The sequence below is a fragment of the Salvelinus sp. IW2-2015 genome, linkage group LG22, assembly GCF_002910315.2.
Source record: "Salvelinus sp. IW2-2015 linkage group LG22, ASM291031v2, whole genome shotgun sequence".
Lineage (NCBI taxonomy): Eukaryota > Metazoa > Chordata > Actinopteri > Salmoniformes > Salmonidae > Salvelinus > Salvelinus sp. IW2-2015.
In genome coordinates, this window is record NC_036862.1 from 35019889 (window position 1) to 35037582 (window position 17694).

Below are 17694 nucleotides of genomic sequence, written 5' to 3' on the forward strand. Positions count from 1 at the left end.
GGGAGGACGGCTCATAATAATGTCTTGAACGGCGCTAATGGAATGGCATCAAGCACATGGAAACCACATATTTGATACCATTCTACTCCAGCCATTACCACAAGCCTGTCTACAATTAAGGTGCAACCAACCTCCTGTGGTGTATACAGTACATACATCATTGGAATCCACACACACCTAAAGAGGGCTAAGGTGAATCCACACACCCTAGACAAAAAGTATGTTTGGTGAGCAATTCTGCGTGCATGCTTTTTCTCTTTATTCTTGACTTCCCTGTGAGGCACAACCTTATTAAGGCACTCYGGGAGACCAATGTGTACAGTTCTCCCAGAGTAAAGAGGCTACACCTTATAAAGTTGTAATTAATGAAATAAGACCACTGTATTCTATTAGCTTTGGAGCCTTCCCAAAACCAAGACTGGCTAATCTGAGCAAAACAAACATCAGGATGGGATTTTWTGTTTATTGAAAAATAGGATGAAAGAAAATGTAAATCCCTGACGTGTATGTCTGTGGCGCACATCAGTGTATGTGTGTTTTGGGATCTCTGGCTGGGGTGTGATGAAGATTTCAGTTCAGCATTTCTGAAGGCAGCCTCCACAGCAGAACATCTTCCTCAGCCATCTGATAAACCTGTGAGGGAGACAGTAACCACTGACATGAATGGAACAATATGGACACTACTGCAACACTTCAAAACTGTGAGTCACAGTCCTTTACTATCTCATTTTATGTGTCCATCTGTCTGTTAGCTTTTCCCTCCCTCCACTATTCATTTTCTCCTGTCTACTTTAAACTCACCTCTTCTTGATGGTCTTGTGACATTTCTTGCCCTCCTCTGTCTCATTCTCCTGTTCATTCTTCTCCTTCACTTCTTCCTTCTCTTGCTTTACTTGGAAGCTTTCCTCATCAGGCAGTATGTGAATCTCCTCTACCTCATCATAATCAATCTCATCAGGCAGGATGATAATCTCCTCTACCTCATCATAATCAATCTCATCATGCAGATGATAATCTCCTCTACCTCATCATAATCAATCTCATCAGGCAGGATGACAATCTCCTCTACTCATCTAATCAATCTCATCAGGCAGAATGATAATCTCCTCTACCTCATAATCAATCTCATCAGGCAGGATGACAATCTCCTCTACCTCATCATAATCAATCTCATCAGGCAGATGATAATCTCCTCTACCTCATAATCAATCTCATCAGGCAGGATGATAATCTCCTCCACTCCTCAAAATCAATCTCATCAGGCAGTATGACAATCTCCTCTACCTCCTCAAAATCAATCTCATCAGGCAGTATGACAATCTCCTCTACCTCATCATAATCCATCTCATTGGTTTCTCCTGTATGATCTCCATTAGTGTCCAGAGTGAGAAACATAATACATTTCAACATCTATCCAGCGCAGCTATAATCTGACAGATCTACACTAGCTTTCCTCTATGTGACACCATGTGTGTGGATCTGACTGACAGAGAGAGAGGGAGCCTGGTTCTYATCAGTCTTCTTACCAGTACAGGGGTTCCAGCCCTGTCAGAGTTGCCTGTCTGTCCTCCCTCAGTCTGGGTGGAGATGGGTGGTCTATGGCCATGCCAGGGTCGGCAGTGGAACCTTCAGTGGGGGCAGGCGGCGGGGAAGAGGGAGGGGTGGAGCGGCGGTAGTTTGGAGGTTAGAGGGAGGGATGCGAATGGGGAGGAAGAGGGGGGGAGTGGCTGTGGTCTGGAGGGTAGCGTTCAGTGGAGAAGTGGTCAGTGGTCATAGAGACAGAGGTCAAGGAGGTCATAGTCACTGGAGCAGGTGACCTGTAGTTCTGACTCTTGATGGGAAGATTAGCGGTACAAGATTAGTTAACATGATTAATCACAAGATCACAGTGACAAGATACAGACCACTGGGCACAGACATCAATTCAACATCTATTCCACGTTGGTTTAACGTCATTTCATTGAAATTACATGGAAACAATGTTGATTCAACCCGTATTTGCCCAGTAGGAATATGTGTATCATAACCTTACAAGTCTCACATACTGGGAGAATATTGTAGCTGCAGTAATGAATCAGTAATTCATATATAGTATGTCTGTTCTGTATAAATACTGTATGAATCCAGTAAACAATCTACCACTGACTCAAGAGTAGCGAAGTCATTCTGCATGAGAGAGGAGACAGAGGTGCAGGGCTATGGCTAAACCTACCAGCTCTCACAGTCTCACATCAGAATTAGACGTTCATCCATTTCTCAAACTTCAAATTTCTAACTTGTTCCAAACGTCAAATTTCTAAGTGTTTAAGGTTAAGTTTAGGCATTAAGTCTGAATTTTGAAGGTTAGATATTAACTCAGAATGGTTGAGGTAAGGGTTAAGGTTTGGGATAGCCTTAAAACAAAAATATCAAAATCAACTTTCTATCGCTGGGTTTTGAACTTGCAACCTTTGGAATCAGATGCTTACACCTATCTGCCATGCCGTCCACAACGCTGTAGCAAAATCGAAACCTACTTGACGGTAACAGTGCTCACTGTTGCCCCCTAGTGGCTGGTTTTCACCATCTCCTGATGTCCTTAGACATGGATGACGTCAAATACTGACTTGTACAATGGGTGACCCGGCTGGGCTAAACATAACATGCACAAATCATTTATATAAAAACCCAATCCAAAATACCAGGGCAATACTGATGKCTATTATAGTGCACAATGTGAGTTGTAAAGAAACCTGAATGCTATTTCTTCACTCCCTGTTTCCACCATTTTACCAGCTGACTTACAGCATGCTGTGGTGTTCTTACCTCAACTTCCCCAGCGGCTATTTCCTGTACTCTGTCCAGCATGGGTTCGATGCCCTCCTCCAGCTCTCTCCAGTCATTTCTGAAAGAGCCCACGACTAACTCCTGCTGGAGCTTCCAAGCATCCAACATCATCTGGTCTTGCKTGATCTGCTTTCTGACCATGTGACACATGTCAATGTCTTGGACGTTCTCAAAACCCTCAAACACATTATTGGACTTTTTCCATGAACTCTGCAACGGTTTTCCTTGTCAATTTTCACTGACTTTGCACTTTGACCTATTTTACTCTCTTTCTCCTCTGCCACCTTCACTAGTTGGCTGGCTCCCATTCATTAGCTTCTTTACTTTCGGGTGTCTTGATCTTTTTCTGTCTATGCTTCCTGCAACTTCTAGCCCTAGCCTCATCAATCTCTCACTCTTCCCAAACCTCCTAACCATCCTTTCAAAATCGATCCTCTCCTCCAGCTTAGCTTCCTCTTCACTCTTGTTCAGCACCAGAGCGCTGTCCAGGGTCTGGACTAGGTTTTTGATGACCTTCTCATGGTAGTAAGCCTCCTCATGGTAGTAAGCCTCCTCCTTTAAGTATCTCATGGTCCTCTCTCTGGCTTTAAYCAACAGGGCCTTCTCTTTCTCATTCTCCTCACACAGGGGGACTGTCTGCATCATTTACACATTCACACACACACAAACACAACCTGTGTTTACCTTTGTCTCCTTCTACGACAGGGGTCGGCAACAGGCTGTTTAGTTTTTTGGTTAAAAAAAAGAGACTAAAATCATCAGGAATTCAGCTAAAAATGAGTTTAATTCAGGGRATTTGTTCCCAAGTATTCCCACTAATAAAATAAGAGACATATGTGATCGTGTCTCAATGTAATAAATGTATGAAATTACTGTTATTTTCAAATACAATCTCTTTTGGGGTTTAGTTGTAGTCAGCTGTCAAGGCAAAGGGTTGCTACTTTGAAKAATTGCTTTTATGGTTACTACATGATTCCATATGTGTTATTTCATAGTTTTGATGTCTTCACTATTATTATACAATGTAGAAAAKAGTAAAAATAAAGAAAAACTCTGGAATGAGTAGGTGTGTCCAAACTTTTGACTGGTACTGTATAAAAACAACATAAAGTACATTTAGAATGTGCATTTAGAATCAAGGGAGGTAAAATACCAATAGTGAGCTTGGTGCTAAATACATTTTAGAATGGGACTAGGACTATGAAAATACTGTCTGTAGAAGTGAGTTTTGCAGTCAGTTTTAAAAGTTCAGAGTGATGGAGCGGCTCTCAGATGGGCAGGGAGAGCATTCCATAGGCGAGGGGCAAGGCAGMAAGCAGAAGGCTCGGTCCCACTTAGTTCGTAGACATGTCTTGCGGACTTGAAGCAGTAGGGAGTGCCTAGAGCAGAGAGTGCGAGGTGGCCCGCTGATTGAGATGAGGTCTGTAACGYCCTGACCAGAGTTMTTATGTGTTGTGCTTGTTTTAGTGTTGGTCAGGACGTGAGCTGGGTGGGCATTCTATGTTGTGTGTCTAGTTTGTCTGTTTCTGTGTTCAGCCTAATATGGTTTTCAATCAGAGGCAGCTGTCAATCGTTGTCCCTGATTGAGAATCATATATAGGTGGCTTGTTTTGTGTTTGGGGATTGTGGGTGGTTGTCTTCTGTCTTTGTGTTCTGCACCAGATAGGACTGTTTTCGGTTTTCACATTTATTGTTTTGTTGTTTGTAGTGTTCTCACATTCTTTATTAAATTATGTTTAACACTAGCCGCGCTGCGTTTTGGTCCTCTCCTTCATCCCAGGAAGAAAGCCGTTACAAGGTCACTGATGTATATGGGGTTTAATCCATCAAAGTCTTTAAATGCAAGCATGAGGATTCTGAAGTCGATCATGTAGTTAACCTGTAATTTTAGGCCTGTATGCGACGATATATTGCTCTTAATTACAATATAGGGATGACAGGGCCTGCAGTGCCCTTCCTCACTAGCGTCTGTCTGCGTCACTGGAGGGAGAAAGAAGGCCTATTAAATTCATTAGGCCCCAAATTACATTCACAACAGATAGAAGACATTTGGTAATGAAAAAAATAAACAGCCTACTTAAATATTATGAGATATTAAACTCGATATTTCTCTACAAACCCTTTGTTCAAATTTGCAACAAATAATACWTTCACGTGCCTCGCTTTAAAATGTACCCTCTCTCCTGCCATCACAAATCAAGAAATTAACCTAGAATTTAGTGTTCTGGAACTCTTGTAATGTTCTACTTGTTATTATGACACTCTTAAATATTTGTTATATTATGCACAGGTGCAGTGTCATCACATGGTTGAGTTTGGACCAATATAGACYCCTCAACACAGAGTGAAAACATTGTAGCAACATGCAACAACGTATCACAGSTGACTCTGAAAGGCTAATGGACAAATGACGTAAGCCTAAATTCAAGTTTACTGGGTCTGCCCTAGATATTACAACATTAATTAATGTGTAGGCTATTTAGAAGCGTGTATTTATGGAATCAATAAAAAATATACCACATACAATAGGTACAGGAATTAAATATCTTTGGGGGTTCAATGCAGAAAATAGCACAATGAATAACTGATGTTATGCAGTCAGGGCGAGCCTTGGGTTGTGCGCTAAAGTGTCAAGAGATTTCAAGCACCGATTGAAAATGACTAGGCCCTTAAAACATATGGGACCAACAAGAAAATGTCTGTAAAGTAGCTAGCCTACATTTGTTACAACYTTAGGCATATATGCCAAGGTTAGGCTAGCCTATCAATTAAGACCAATTATTAGACTAAATTATAACTGGTTTAGCCCATTATTATTCCGTTAAAACAAGGGCTGTCTGTAAAACTAATATTTTGCAAAAGAGTCTAAAGTTTCAACATATACTTTAGGCTACTGAAGCAGGTTTAGGCCTACACACTGACTGCACCAAATCTTCCCGATTGTGCTGGGAATATTGCAACAATTAGGCTAATTTACTTGAAGGTTTCAGTGCAAATGCGATACTGCYCACACAACATTATGTTCATTRTTAGGCCTATGGAAAACAAGTGTAATCGCCAATTATTGCACATTGGTTAAATAAAATGTGCCTGGATCATGTTGGGGAAAACAAGATCCCAAAACCCCTGCCATCATTCCATCACCCTTCTTAAAAAGTTGAAGAACTACAGGCAGCAACACTGTAAAGGGGTTGTGGTGAATTTGACAGTAACTACAAGCAACAACACTGTAAAGGGGTCGCAGTGAATTTGACAGTAACTACAGCACACAACACTGTAAAGGGGTGAGTGAATTTGACAGTAACTACAAGCAACAACACTGTAAAGGGGTGCAGTGAATTTGCAGTAACTACAAGCACAACACTGTAAAGGGGTCGCAGTGAATTTAACAGTAACTACAAGCAAAACAACACTGTAAGGGTTGTGGTGAATTTGACAGTAACTACAAGCAACAACACTGTAAAGGGTTGTGGTGAATTTGACAGTAACTACAAGCAACAACACTGTAAAGGGTCGCAGTGAATTTGACAGTAACTACAAGCAACAACACTGTAAAGGAGGTCGCAGTGAATTTACAGTAACTACAAGCAACAACACTGTAAAGGGTTGTGCAGTGAATTTGACAGTAACTACAAGCAACAACACTGTAAAGGGGTCGCCAGTGAATTTGACAGTAACTACAAGCAACAACACTGTAAAGGGGTCGCAGTGAATTTGACAGTAACTACAAGCAGCAACACTGTAAAGGAGTCGCAGTGAATTTGACAGTAACTACAGGCAGCAAAGTGGAAAGTAGCTTAAGTTACTGTATTTCATATTGCAGTACACCTGCTGAAATCTAAATGCAGTATCAAAGCAAGTACTGTGTAATGACACACAGTACAATACCGTAGAATTGACTGTATTATACTTGTTTAAAAAAGTACATGCTACCGCTATCTTAATGAATGAATGAATGAATGGATGGCTGGCTGGATGAATGAAATTCATGGAGGGATTTGGGGTTTCTAAGTCACAGCATTTTACTGTAATTACATGGAATTGGTGCAAGCAGGTCATCTGCTAGATAATGTGTTTACACATTACAGCATATATATGAATATATATGAATATTTGGTGTTTCACTTCCAAGAGGCCTTAACAAAGGCTTCCAAACTGGCAACAAAGGCTTCCAAACTGGCAGCAACTACAGGTCAAAACAGACCAAAAAAATAATACAATACATTTTTTAATGATGGGGCACTACTACCATATACCGGTGAAATTGGTAGGACTAAAGCACTCTCACCAACAGGTGCAAAAAAATGATAGGCTTTTACAAGGCACCCTCAAAGTATGTTAATTAATGAGCCAACATACCATGCACCCACTGGAGGGCCAAAGGTTGTTAGCACTCCAAAAATATTGTCGATTCTGTGGGATGGAATTACAGTATGCAGTAAAACGTTTCACAGTATTCTACTGTTGATTATACCCAAAATTACCTATAAGTGTAATAACAGCACAATAATGCATCACTAAAGTTTAAAAAACATGTCTCACATCATGAAGAGGTATATTTACTTTTAGAAGGATATATTGTTTTTGTTTCAATTAATAGATATGCAGGTTTTCGAGAAAATAGTGACAAATAAATATGGAAAATAGATAATTTCATTGGAAGGATGGATGGAGGGATGGAGACCAATTTGGCCAGTATTAAAGGCTAATACAATACGTAAAAAAATAGCAAAATGTCGCTGATGTAGCAGACAGTGTACCTCTACAGTATATGCATTCCCAATGCGCATTTCACAAAATCTGATGTTGCAAGTGTGAAGCGCCTCAGATACAGTATATGCGTCTAGATCCGGAATAAGTCACCTAAAAAAGCGGATGTAGACCACGGGCACACTGGCCCAACAGGAATGATTGTGCTCCTCATAATTTAGCAGCCAAGACGAGTGGGCCACTGGGCCGCTTAGGGTGTGTGAGCCTGGGAGCTATTGTGGCATTGTCATTCCCACGCTAATTCTGATCATGGGGACGCGTGACCAGATGGTAAGGAGAGAGGGCGTGAAAGGGCGCAAGCACCTCTTCACAAGTTGGCCTTTTAATTCGGTCTCTCTGATAGTTTCTCCCCCTTGCTGCCTCAACGATTTTGCCGGATTCATTGATTTTTGGCCGTTCTGTGCCACGAACCATAACAAGATGGAACTTTCTAGAAGTTCCCATTATAGAGCCTCCGCATGTCACAACTCGAAATTGACACTCCAACATTGAATAGACTAATGTAGGTTAGGATAGGCTATTGGATCAATTAGGTAGGCCTATATAAAAAGTTGACCCACTAAAATCTAATTGCCTTGTTAGGCTATATAGTCCTGTGCATGAAGCAAGTTTTTCTTTTGGTGAGACGTTGCTGCTCTCTGGAAGAGAACGCATGCTCCGCGACTGTGGGGTCTTTATGTGTGTCCCTCTGAAGGACGTTTCCTAGTGATAAGCGACAGGCGGCTGACTGTGGGTCGCGTGGCCAGATGTCCCATTGCGCTTTGTATGGTTATAGGCCTCCCCAAAAGTCGCCCAAGTTTTCTGGAGTTTCAAAAGARACCCCACCACTCACTGTATTCATCAGCCACAGCCTCTTCAGAAGGCCACCCATTGTGACTATATAGGCATATAGATTGGATTTGTGGTTTAGAAAATGGACTCAAATCGGTACACTCATTCAAAGCTTCGCTGATGCAAACTTGTCCGCCTGTCATTGCCAGCTACCTACTGAAGGTTAGTTCATTATTAAGGCTCTGAGGATCACACTCCTTTTAGCCTACAGTAATCCTTCCAATAAATAACAACAATATCATCCAAAGCCTATGCAAAAATGAGTTAACCTGTTTGGACATCTCTTGTATTGTTAATAGGCTACTATTCAGGGTTTGGGTCAATTCGAATTGATGGCAGTCATTCAGGCAATTGGAAGTAAACTGAAATTTCAATTCAATTATTGAAAATGTCTTATTTATTTTCAATGGCTTCTCAATAAACTGAAAAGCAGAAGCTATTAATTTTCCAAAGTTTTTAAATTGTTGTATTATAAATTCTAATTACGTATTGAATTGACTGCCTTCAATTCGAATTGACCACATTAGGCTACACTGTTTCATGTTTGCAAATTCAACAWGYGTTATATTAATACCTGTTGCATTCACAAATAGKCCCATATGTTAGTCTCATGCATAACAATGTGATATCAAAATGTATTGCATGAATAACCAATAAAAGTGGTCAAGGACCACACATAGGCTATTGCTCATACTGACGCTTTATTGTGATGATCACACACCTGCCCGAAAACCAGGGGTCAGGGCGCACCTGCCTTAACTTCCCATTAGTCACCTCCTGCTCCGGGGCTCACTGAGAGAGAGCCTTCTCCCGGGCTGGACCGTCCACTTCTCCCTCCACAGGGTTATTACTCTCTTCATGGTGATTAGGTTCGGCTGAATACCGCCCATTGTTCGGCGGAGTTTCCCACGTTCGAGCATTCGTCTGACAGTCGCGTGGCTCAAGTCAAACACAGAGCCCCCGCCATGAATCCCTTACGCCAAGGGCCAGCGCGCGGGTGTGACATCTGTCTRCGTGGTCACTCTGACATCTGCTCTCCCTGACTCAATGAGTTAGAAAAAGTTGACAATATATGTTTAGGGTACAGTTTAAAAACGCTTCCTCTATCTGGCTTAGGCTAACAAAAGTTGTACATAAAAAAAAGAAGTCTTGATTAATAATAAGCCATGATCAATATCCGAAAGGATATTGAAGTCATTTGTCCTTGTCGATATTAGACAACCCAAAGAGCATCGGAATTCATGTGGAAATAGGCCTATTTACCCCCACCCATATCCCCCAAAACCATTAGGTGAAGGGATTTCATTTTTATTTCAACGAAATTCAGAACATAAAACACTTGTAATCGATGTATTGAATTTTAATCAATTAATTASAATGAAACCTGACCACCTGTTGATAATTCGTTGAGTAGCCTAGACCTACTGAATTGCTAAACCAGTGCAGAGTTGAAAATAGTTTRAAATAAGCTTCTTTAACTTTGAGTGTAATTGCCAATAGGTTTTCCAGTCATGAACATACAGTATATATCCCTTGCGCGAACATAATTTAGGCTATATCTCAGGAGAAACATAGGCTACATTMAATTTAAAATATGAACACTTTTCGTTATACTGTAGGCTTGTGGCTTAAATTCTCAGAGCAATTAGTTTAGTCCTACTCTTCACTCAGGATTTAATCACTAGTTTCTCAGCATCAACACTTCCCTGAGCACTTGTTAGTATCGACAACGATACAGACCGATAACAATGACCACAGGGCCACTAGGCGTTGTGGGTATTTTTTCTGTGTGAAACTTCAGGGGATAGGTTTCGCCTTTTCTCGGGTAGGCCTAATGCTTTCCCAGCTCATTGGCATGAATGGCCGAGGGGGTCCCTGGTGTAACCACGGTAATTACACACTCTTGTTCGGCCCTGGGAATGACAATCCTGAGGGGACCCGTGCGCTTTGCTTCACGAGAGAGAGAGAGCGAGAGAGAGAGATAGAGGAGGGAGCAGAGGGGGGAGCGGAGGGGGGGGTCGATGGAGGGTGCATGGTTTCAGGCTGGACATCTGTCGCTTGTGTTTTTTTGCAGGGCTGGTACCTCGGCTATTGAAAAGAAGCAGTGACCTGTCATCCCTGACTGATGGAAGCGACACCGTGTGTGGGAAAATACCTCAGCCAAAGAGCTCGAGCATTCACATGCTAATTCTTCCCTATAAATAAGAGGGGTGCGCCGCGCGGAGGGCCTTACAGACAGATCCTTGACTCAGCCGGGAGAGGAGAGCTATACTCTATATACAACTATACCGAGCGTAAAGGAGAGATGACAACCAGCGCCATGGCGCACAACGTGGGGAGACACTCGAGTGCCAAGGAGGAGAGAAAGGTATTGCCTTTGTCCCCGTCGATAGATAMACTTAAACATCAACATGTGTCTTTCTTCGGAGATGCTCACGCTTAGTGATTATCTGGTCCAGTTTGTGTCTGTATCTGGTCGCCATTAACCCATCGCTTTCCATCTCTAGTTGCGCAAGCCGCTCATTGAGAGGAAAAGACGGGAGAGGATTAATAACTGCTTGGATCAACTGAAAGAAACCGTGGTCGGGGCGTTCAGTCTTGACGTGAGTAGGCCTATATACACACTGTATTTTAATTGTTAGAAATGCTCAATTATATGGAGTGTGAAAGACGCAATGTAAGTTATTTCTTGACACTAACTTTAAATTTTCCCCAACAGCAATCGAAACTTGAAAAGGCGGACATTCTAGAGATGACAGTGAAACACCTGCAGAATGTTCAGACACATAGATTCAGTGGTAAGTGTCCAATAAAGTGACCTGACGGAAGAAACATACAAGTGAGTTTTCAAARTTGTGCCTGCATGCAATACTCTATGAAAGCAGTTGGGGGCCTAGTCGGCACGTTAGAAAGTAGTTACGGAGACTGGTGGGAGTATTTTCATCAGTGATTGAATAACAGTCCTATGTTGCCTAATAAGAATAATACTTTTTGAGTATTAGTACTCATAGTTGTATGATTTAATTGTGGTTTTCTCCATATTTTCTCTTGGTTTCAACATAAAACAATTGATTAGTCAATGTTTCTTAATCCTGGTCATGGGGACCCAARGGGTTTTAGTTTTTCCCCAGCACTACACACATGATTCCACTAATCAACTCATCATTTAAACATTTGATTAGTGGAATCAGRTGTGTAGTGTTAAGGTAAAAACAAAAATGTGCTCCCCTTTCAGGATTAAGAAATGCATTATGCATTATACAAATGTATTTTGGTGAATAGGCCAGTCTGGGTGCAATACATCCTGCCACCAACAGATTGTGCTATGACCCATGTTTGACCCAGTGTCTCCTCCCCTCCACAGCAGACCCCACCTTAGGCCTGGAAGCACAGCAGAAGTACAGCACAGGCTACATCCAGTGCATGCACGAGGTCCACAACATGCTGCTCAGCTGCGAGTGGATGGACAAAACATTGGGCTCCCGCCTGCTCAACCACCTGCTCAAATCCCTGCCCCGCTCAAGCGAAGAGCACCCCTCTCAGGCCAACCCCAACCTCAGGCCCGACACCCCCCCACCCAGCCAGGGGCCAGGAGCCCCCACTACACCTCTCAGAGGGGACCCCAGGTCTGGGAGGCAGGGCCAGATGGAGGGGCCACTGTGCCATGTGGTGGGGCCCCAGGACAAGCCCCTGCTCCTGCCCGGGAGCCCCCACCTGGGCATGCTGGAGATGTGGAGGCCYTGGTAAACTAAACCGGCCCTCTGGGTGTGTGCTGGATCCCTATGTTAGACCCTCCTCTGTTATGTATCTTATAGATATGCTACTCAGAAGACATTGTTTTGGATTGTGGGGCGGTTGCGTTTCTGATCTAGGTGTGGTATATAAACAGACCTTTCAGTACTTCCTCTCCGAAGTCTACTTTCCGTAGCCTGCATTGTAGAAGGCTCTTATTAATCTTTTTCTTGTATTTATTGTATTAACATCTTTATTTATTAAATAATAAGATAAAACATTTAGCTTCTTAGCTCTAGTCACAAATAGCTTTTGTACTGCTCCCTTCTTTGTATATTATTAACCAATATTAATAAAAATGTGTATGGAATTTCTGTAGATGTTATCAATTTTATTTGTACACCTATGCTCGCGCACRCACACAAAAACACAGACACTTTCTCTCTCTCTTATATTGAAATATGTTTTGATCCTATCAACATGATGAGATAAACCCATGTTAAAAGAAATGAATGATGCTGAGGCCTACAGCCACTACAGTATTATTGTGCATTTATAAACTATTAAAAACGGTTAAAAACGTTCATTTTATTTCATATTATACTCTTGCTTGCAATGTGAATGAATATAAGCAAATGGTTTCAGTAATATTAAAGAAATTACCTAGTCCAGTAGGACAGAACTGACAAAATAAAGGAAACCTTGAGTAAATGAGGGATACAAAGTATATTGAAAGCAGATGCTTGCACACAGGTGTGGTTCCTGAGTTAATTACGCAATTAACATCCCATCATGCTTAGGGTCATGTATAAAAATGTCCAGTTGCCTATTATTTTAGCTACCATGGCTAGAAGAGATCTCAGTGACTTTGAAGAAGGGGTCTCAAAGGAGCATAGCAGGTTTAACGTGTGTGTGTCAGTCACCAGAGCTCAACSCAATTTATGGGAGATTCTGGAGCAGCACCCGAGACAGTGTTTTCCACCACCATCAACAAAACACAAAATTACGAAATGTATCGTTGAATAATGGTGTTGCATGCCTCCAATAGAGTTCCAAACACTTGTATAATCTATGTCAAGTCACATTGAATCTGTTCTGGCGGCTCGTGTTGGCCCAACGCCCTAATAAGACACTATGTTGGTGTTTCCTTTATTTTGGCAGTTACCTGTATGTGGTGAGGAAATTAGGTCGGTGGTTTCTAGCCTGTGTTTACACCTGCAGCCCAATTTTGAACYTTTTTTCCAATAATTGCTCTTCTGAACAATCACGTCAGATCTTTTTCAGAAGTGATCTGATTGGTCAGAAGACCAATTAGTGAAAAATATCAGAATTGTGCGGTRGTTAGATGACAGGGGATATGACGTTGGTTGATCGCTGGCAATATTTGTGTACTCCCTACTGGACTTGAAGTAGAAGGAAACACGTTTATAATTATTTTCAAGTACAGTATAGGCAAACCATTATTTGTTTACAATTAAAAACATGTTTTTATAAATGTAACCTTTATTTAACTAGGCAAGTCAGTTAATAAGAACAAATTCTTATTTACAATGACGGAATACCCCGCCAAACCCGGACGATGCTGTGCCAATTGTGCACCGCCCTATGGGTCTCCCAATCACGGCCGGATGTGATGCAGCCTGGATTCGAACCAGGTACTGCAGTGACGCCTCTTGCACTGAGATACAGTGCCTTAGACCGCTGCGCCACTCATTCAATTGTGAATTTAAAAAATCCTGACAAATGAACCTCATTTTAAAAAATTATTATTGAATTCGAAAATTGAAAACGTTTCTGTAGTAAATGGTCCCTCTCCTCCTGACTATAAACCCATAATAATTGGCCACAGAGCTAATGAAGCCGCCGGGTGGTGGCAGAGAAGGGAGGGAAGCGAGAAGATGGAGAGGGGCGCCCGGTCCCTCTGCGGGTTCTCGAACAAAAGCGGACCGAGACAGCTGCTCTCTCCCCAGTCCAGACCATTAAGAGGAGATCTGGAGCGGAGCGTGGGGTGGCGAGGTGCCAAACCCCTCCACTTCAAAGCCTTTGGACACGGCGTTCATTTAGGTTGTAGATATTTTACTGATGCCTAATTGCTGTAGCGAAAATCTTGTGCATAAAACTCACTCGTAATGGTATCATGTTGTTTACCTGGAGAATTTAGTGACATGACACATTTTGGTGCTGGTTTAGATAGACACAAATGCGCTATTGTGTATTGGTAATTTGCATGACAATGCGCTGTATACATACACAATACATGCAACGAGCCCAGAAGGTTGAACACTTCTATCAGACGTAAACAAATAGACAATTGTGCATAAAAGAATAGTGCACACACCCACAACGAAATTGGGCTAATGGATATAAGTCCATTTCTAGACATAACATAGGCTGTTTTTACATAGGCAGCCCAATTCTGATCTTTTTACACTCGTACGTCTTTTGGCCAACCAGATCAGCTCTTTTGCCAATAATGATGCAAAAGATCAGAATTGGGCTGACTCTGTAAACTCAACCATAATAACCCAAATGTTCTTGAACATAAGCCTGTAGTTATTTTGTTAACTGTAAGGGATGAGCAAATACAAACATGCATGAACTCTAAAGATTAACATTTAAAACTAGGGTCTACTTAGTCTTTTTTTGGGTACTTATTTCTTCTGTGCGTTTTAAGGGAAGGGGGCATCTGAGAGTGCMGTTGCACCCAAACCAGAAGTCACCAAAGAAGTGAGAGAACAAATGAGGGGCAGGCTAACACCTGTCGCTTTCTTTGGGGAAGGGCCTTTAATTCCCAGTCTGATTCAGTTTAGGCCAAGGGGCCTCCGCCAGCAGCTGCCAACTGAAGGCATCGCGTTACATCGGAGAACCCGCACTGGGGAAATCTTCTGAGCCTTGCACAGGGACATACGAAAAATGGTACTGGGTAGGGCAAGAAAATAAAGAGAAAAAAATGACCGAGTCTTGAGATAATCAGCAGATTGTCAGGATTTGTAATGAAAAACATATTACAAATTCTCCACGTCCAAAGCTATGTGCCACTAAAATGTAATTATTATTATTTTTTGACACATCTGCATAATATCTCTCTGTGTTATGCCATAAATAGTCCTATTGGCCTACCTGGTGAAATACATTGGACACATTGGCGCTTTGATGACCCACTGAATGGGTATATAATTTGTGATAGCAGCCTACACCCCATCCTATTTCCTTTCACAGAATGTAGCCTATACTGTGCAGTTATGGAGGACACAAACAGATGACAAGATGGAAGATGCCAAAAGCTGTCTAATAAACATGTTATAAGTTACATACGTTGTTATTACTATGCAATGCACTTGTAGGCTACTTTTTTTTCTCMAAAATTGTCATTATTTCTTAAACAGTAGCCTAAGTGAATAGCCTACGGTTGATCAACAACATCAAAAAACACTGTCGCCGGATACGCAACCCAAAAGATAACTTGTTACCACTACTGATTCTCACCGCGCAGAAAGGGCTGGCGGAAGACAAAGGAGAGGGCTCTGATTGGCTCTCGCGGTGTGTGCTCTGTTGTCCCCTGGCTAGTGCAGACAAACCACACATTCATATGCAAATGAGTCCTTATAAATACCTACAACAGCTCTATAGTGCCAGCAGTACGTCTCGCGAAGATTGTACAATAATCACAGGGCGTCTCGCCTGTCGTGTATACATTTTATCTGACCGGTTCCGTTTGCCAGCTGCTCTCTTTCACGGATCGGGAAAATAGCAGTGGAATACAAACTGGGATCTCAGACTGACTGCACSGCTCGGGCTCAAAACCAACATGGCCCCCTCGGCTCTGCACATCAAGAACGGATTTGGCATGGATGAGGATGACTACTACGGGATTAATAAAGGGGATAGAAAGGTAAGGGGCATCTGTCGCTGTTGTGTCGCGGATCCGTTTCTATAGAGTAGCCTACCCTAGTAATGCAGTTATTACATTGGTACAACGTACTAACTGGCCTATGTGTCATTGTTACAGGCGAGAAAACCTTTGGTGGAGAAGAAGAGGCGTGCTCGTATCAATGAGAGTTTGCAGGAGCTCCGGACCTTGCTCGCTGACACCGACGTGAGTTTGGCGCACCTACCCCTCTATAGACTCACCTGGCGCGGCTGCGCTTATTGGCTTGAGCGTAGCTTCTGCAATAATACCGGTCATACAATAGAAGCGAATTAAATCTAATATTTTTCACTTCGTCTTCCCTCGGTTTCAGTCAAAGGTGGAGAATGCAGAGGTCCTGGAGATGACGGTGAAAAAAGTGGAGCACATTCTCAAGGATCGTCCCCAAGGTAAGCAGTGAGCAATGGTACAGACTATTGACCCTTTCCTCCACTCATATCAGGTGCGGCTTAACATATAACGCCCACTGTGGGAGTGCAATTGAATTTAAGTAGGCCTAATTTAATTTCTTCCTCAGAGACTGACATCATGAACCGGGAGGCCAGCGAGAGGTTTGCAGCAGGCTACATCCAGTGCATGCATGAGGTCCATATGTTTGTGTCCAACTGTCCCGGGATAGACGCGACGGTGGCGGCCGAGCTACTGAACCACCTGCTGGAGTGTATGCCCTTGAACGAGGACCACTTCCAGGACATGGTTATGGATATAATATCGGACACTTCCAGCAACAACGGCAGCACTTGGCCAGCCGGCGAGGCAGTGAGCGTGGCCCTAGCCTCACCCGGATGCAGAAGTATAGCCAGCGGCTCTTCCTCGGCCCTCTCCCCCGCCGCCTCCAGTGAGGACCTGTGCTCTGACCAGTACGAGACAGACAGCGAGCACAACCAGCGCGCTACCGACGGACTGGAGAACCAAGAAGCCCAGAACATGCCCACTATCACCTACTCCAAATCCATGTGGAGGCCCTGGTAGTGGCCCGTACTGGTCAACTGTCTGCCTTTGGGATTTAATAGAATAGTTTGGAGTCTACCTGGCCCCAGGCTGTGACATCGTCTGTTACCTGGAAAGCGCATGTCGCCGGAAATTCACTTCCTGCTATTGCGCAATTGAGAACTGCTCATATTTGTTTTTGTAAATATCTCATTATGTATAGAGGATTTGCATAATAAAAAGCTCTTTTAGAGACCGAAATACTTCGGCAATGCCTCAAATAGGCTATAAATCTTTTTTTCCAGTGAAGAAAAAAGGCCCTTGGGCGTGTAGCCTATAGTTCATTCGCCATTTAACCTTCAAGAGAAACGCTTATATTTCCCCCCAACCACTTGACGCTTTAACAATGTGTAGAATGTTTTGTCCTAAAAAATGTCAATGTGAYTAATAAAATAATTTAATGAAAATKACTATCTTCTTGTATAAATTGTGCTTGTTTTTGTTTACACCATCTTACAGAACGACTAAGTAAACCAGTTAAAAGGCATTTCAGGCTAGAATGACTTGACGTCTGTTTGCATAACATTTTAAACGATTGGCAGAGTACCTAATATCACATGGCAATTGAATCGCCCAATTGACAAACATTAAAGCAATTAAGAGGAACTGCAGCCTGA

At 42.5% G+C, this 17694-nt stretch overlaps 2 protein-coding genes across 2 annotated transcripts; both read left to right on the forward strand.

The window, feature by feature from the left end:
• The first annotated feature begins 10515 nt into the window (after positions 1 to 10515).
• Positions 10516 to 12533, forward strand: LOC111982836 (transcription factor HES-1). The gene is made up of 4 exons (XM_024014460.2): positions 10516 to 10795; positions 10935 to 11030; positions 11147 to 11225; positions 11792 to 12533. Exons 1-4 carry the CDS (start codon positions 10733 to 10735, stop codon positions 12172 to 12174), a joined length of 621 nt encoding a protein of 206 aa, XP_023870228.1. The 5' UTR covers positions 10516 to 10732; the 3' UTR covers positions 12175 to 12533.
• A 3166-nt stretch (positions 12534 to 15699) lies between these two features.
• LOC111949916 (transcription cofactor HES-6) lies at positions 15700 to 17488 on the forward strand. The gene is made up of 4 exons (XM_023967259.2): positions 15700 to 16051; positions 16169 to 16255; positions 16401 to 16476; positions 16605 to 17488. The coding sequence occupies exons 1-4, from the start codon at positions 15968 to 15970 to the stop codon at positions 17057 to 17059; spliced, it is 702 nt and encodes a 233-aa protein (XP_023823027.1). The 5' UTR covers positions 15700 to 15967; the 3' UTR covers positions 17060 to 17488.
• The last annotated feature ends 206 nt before the right edge of the window (positions 17489 to 17694 follow it).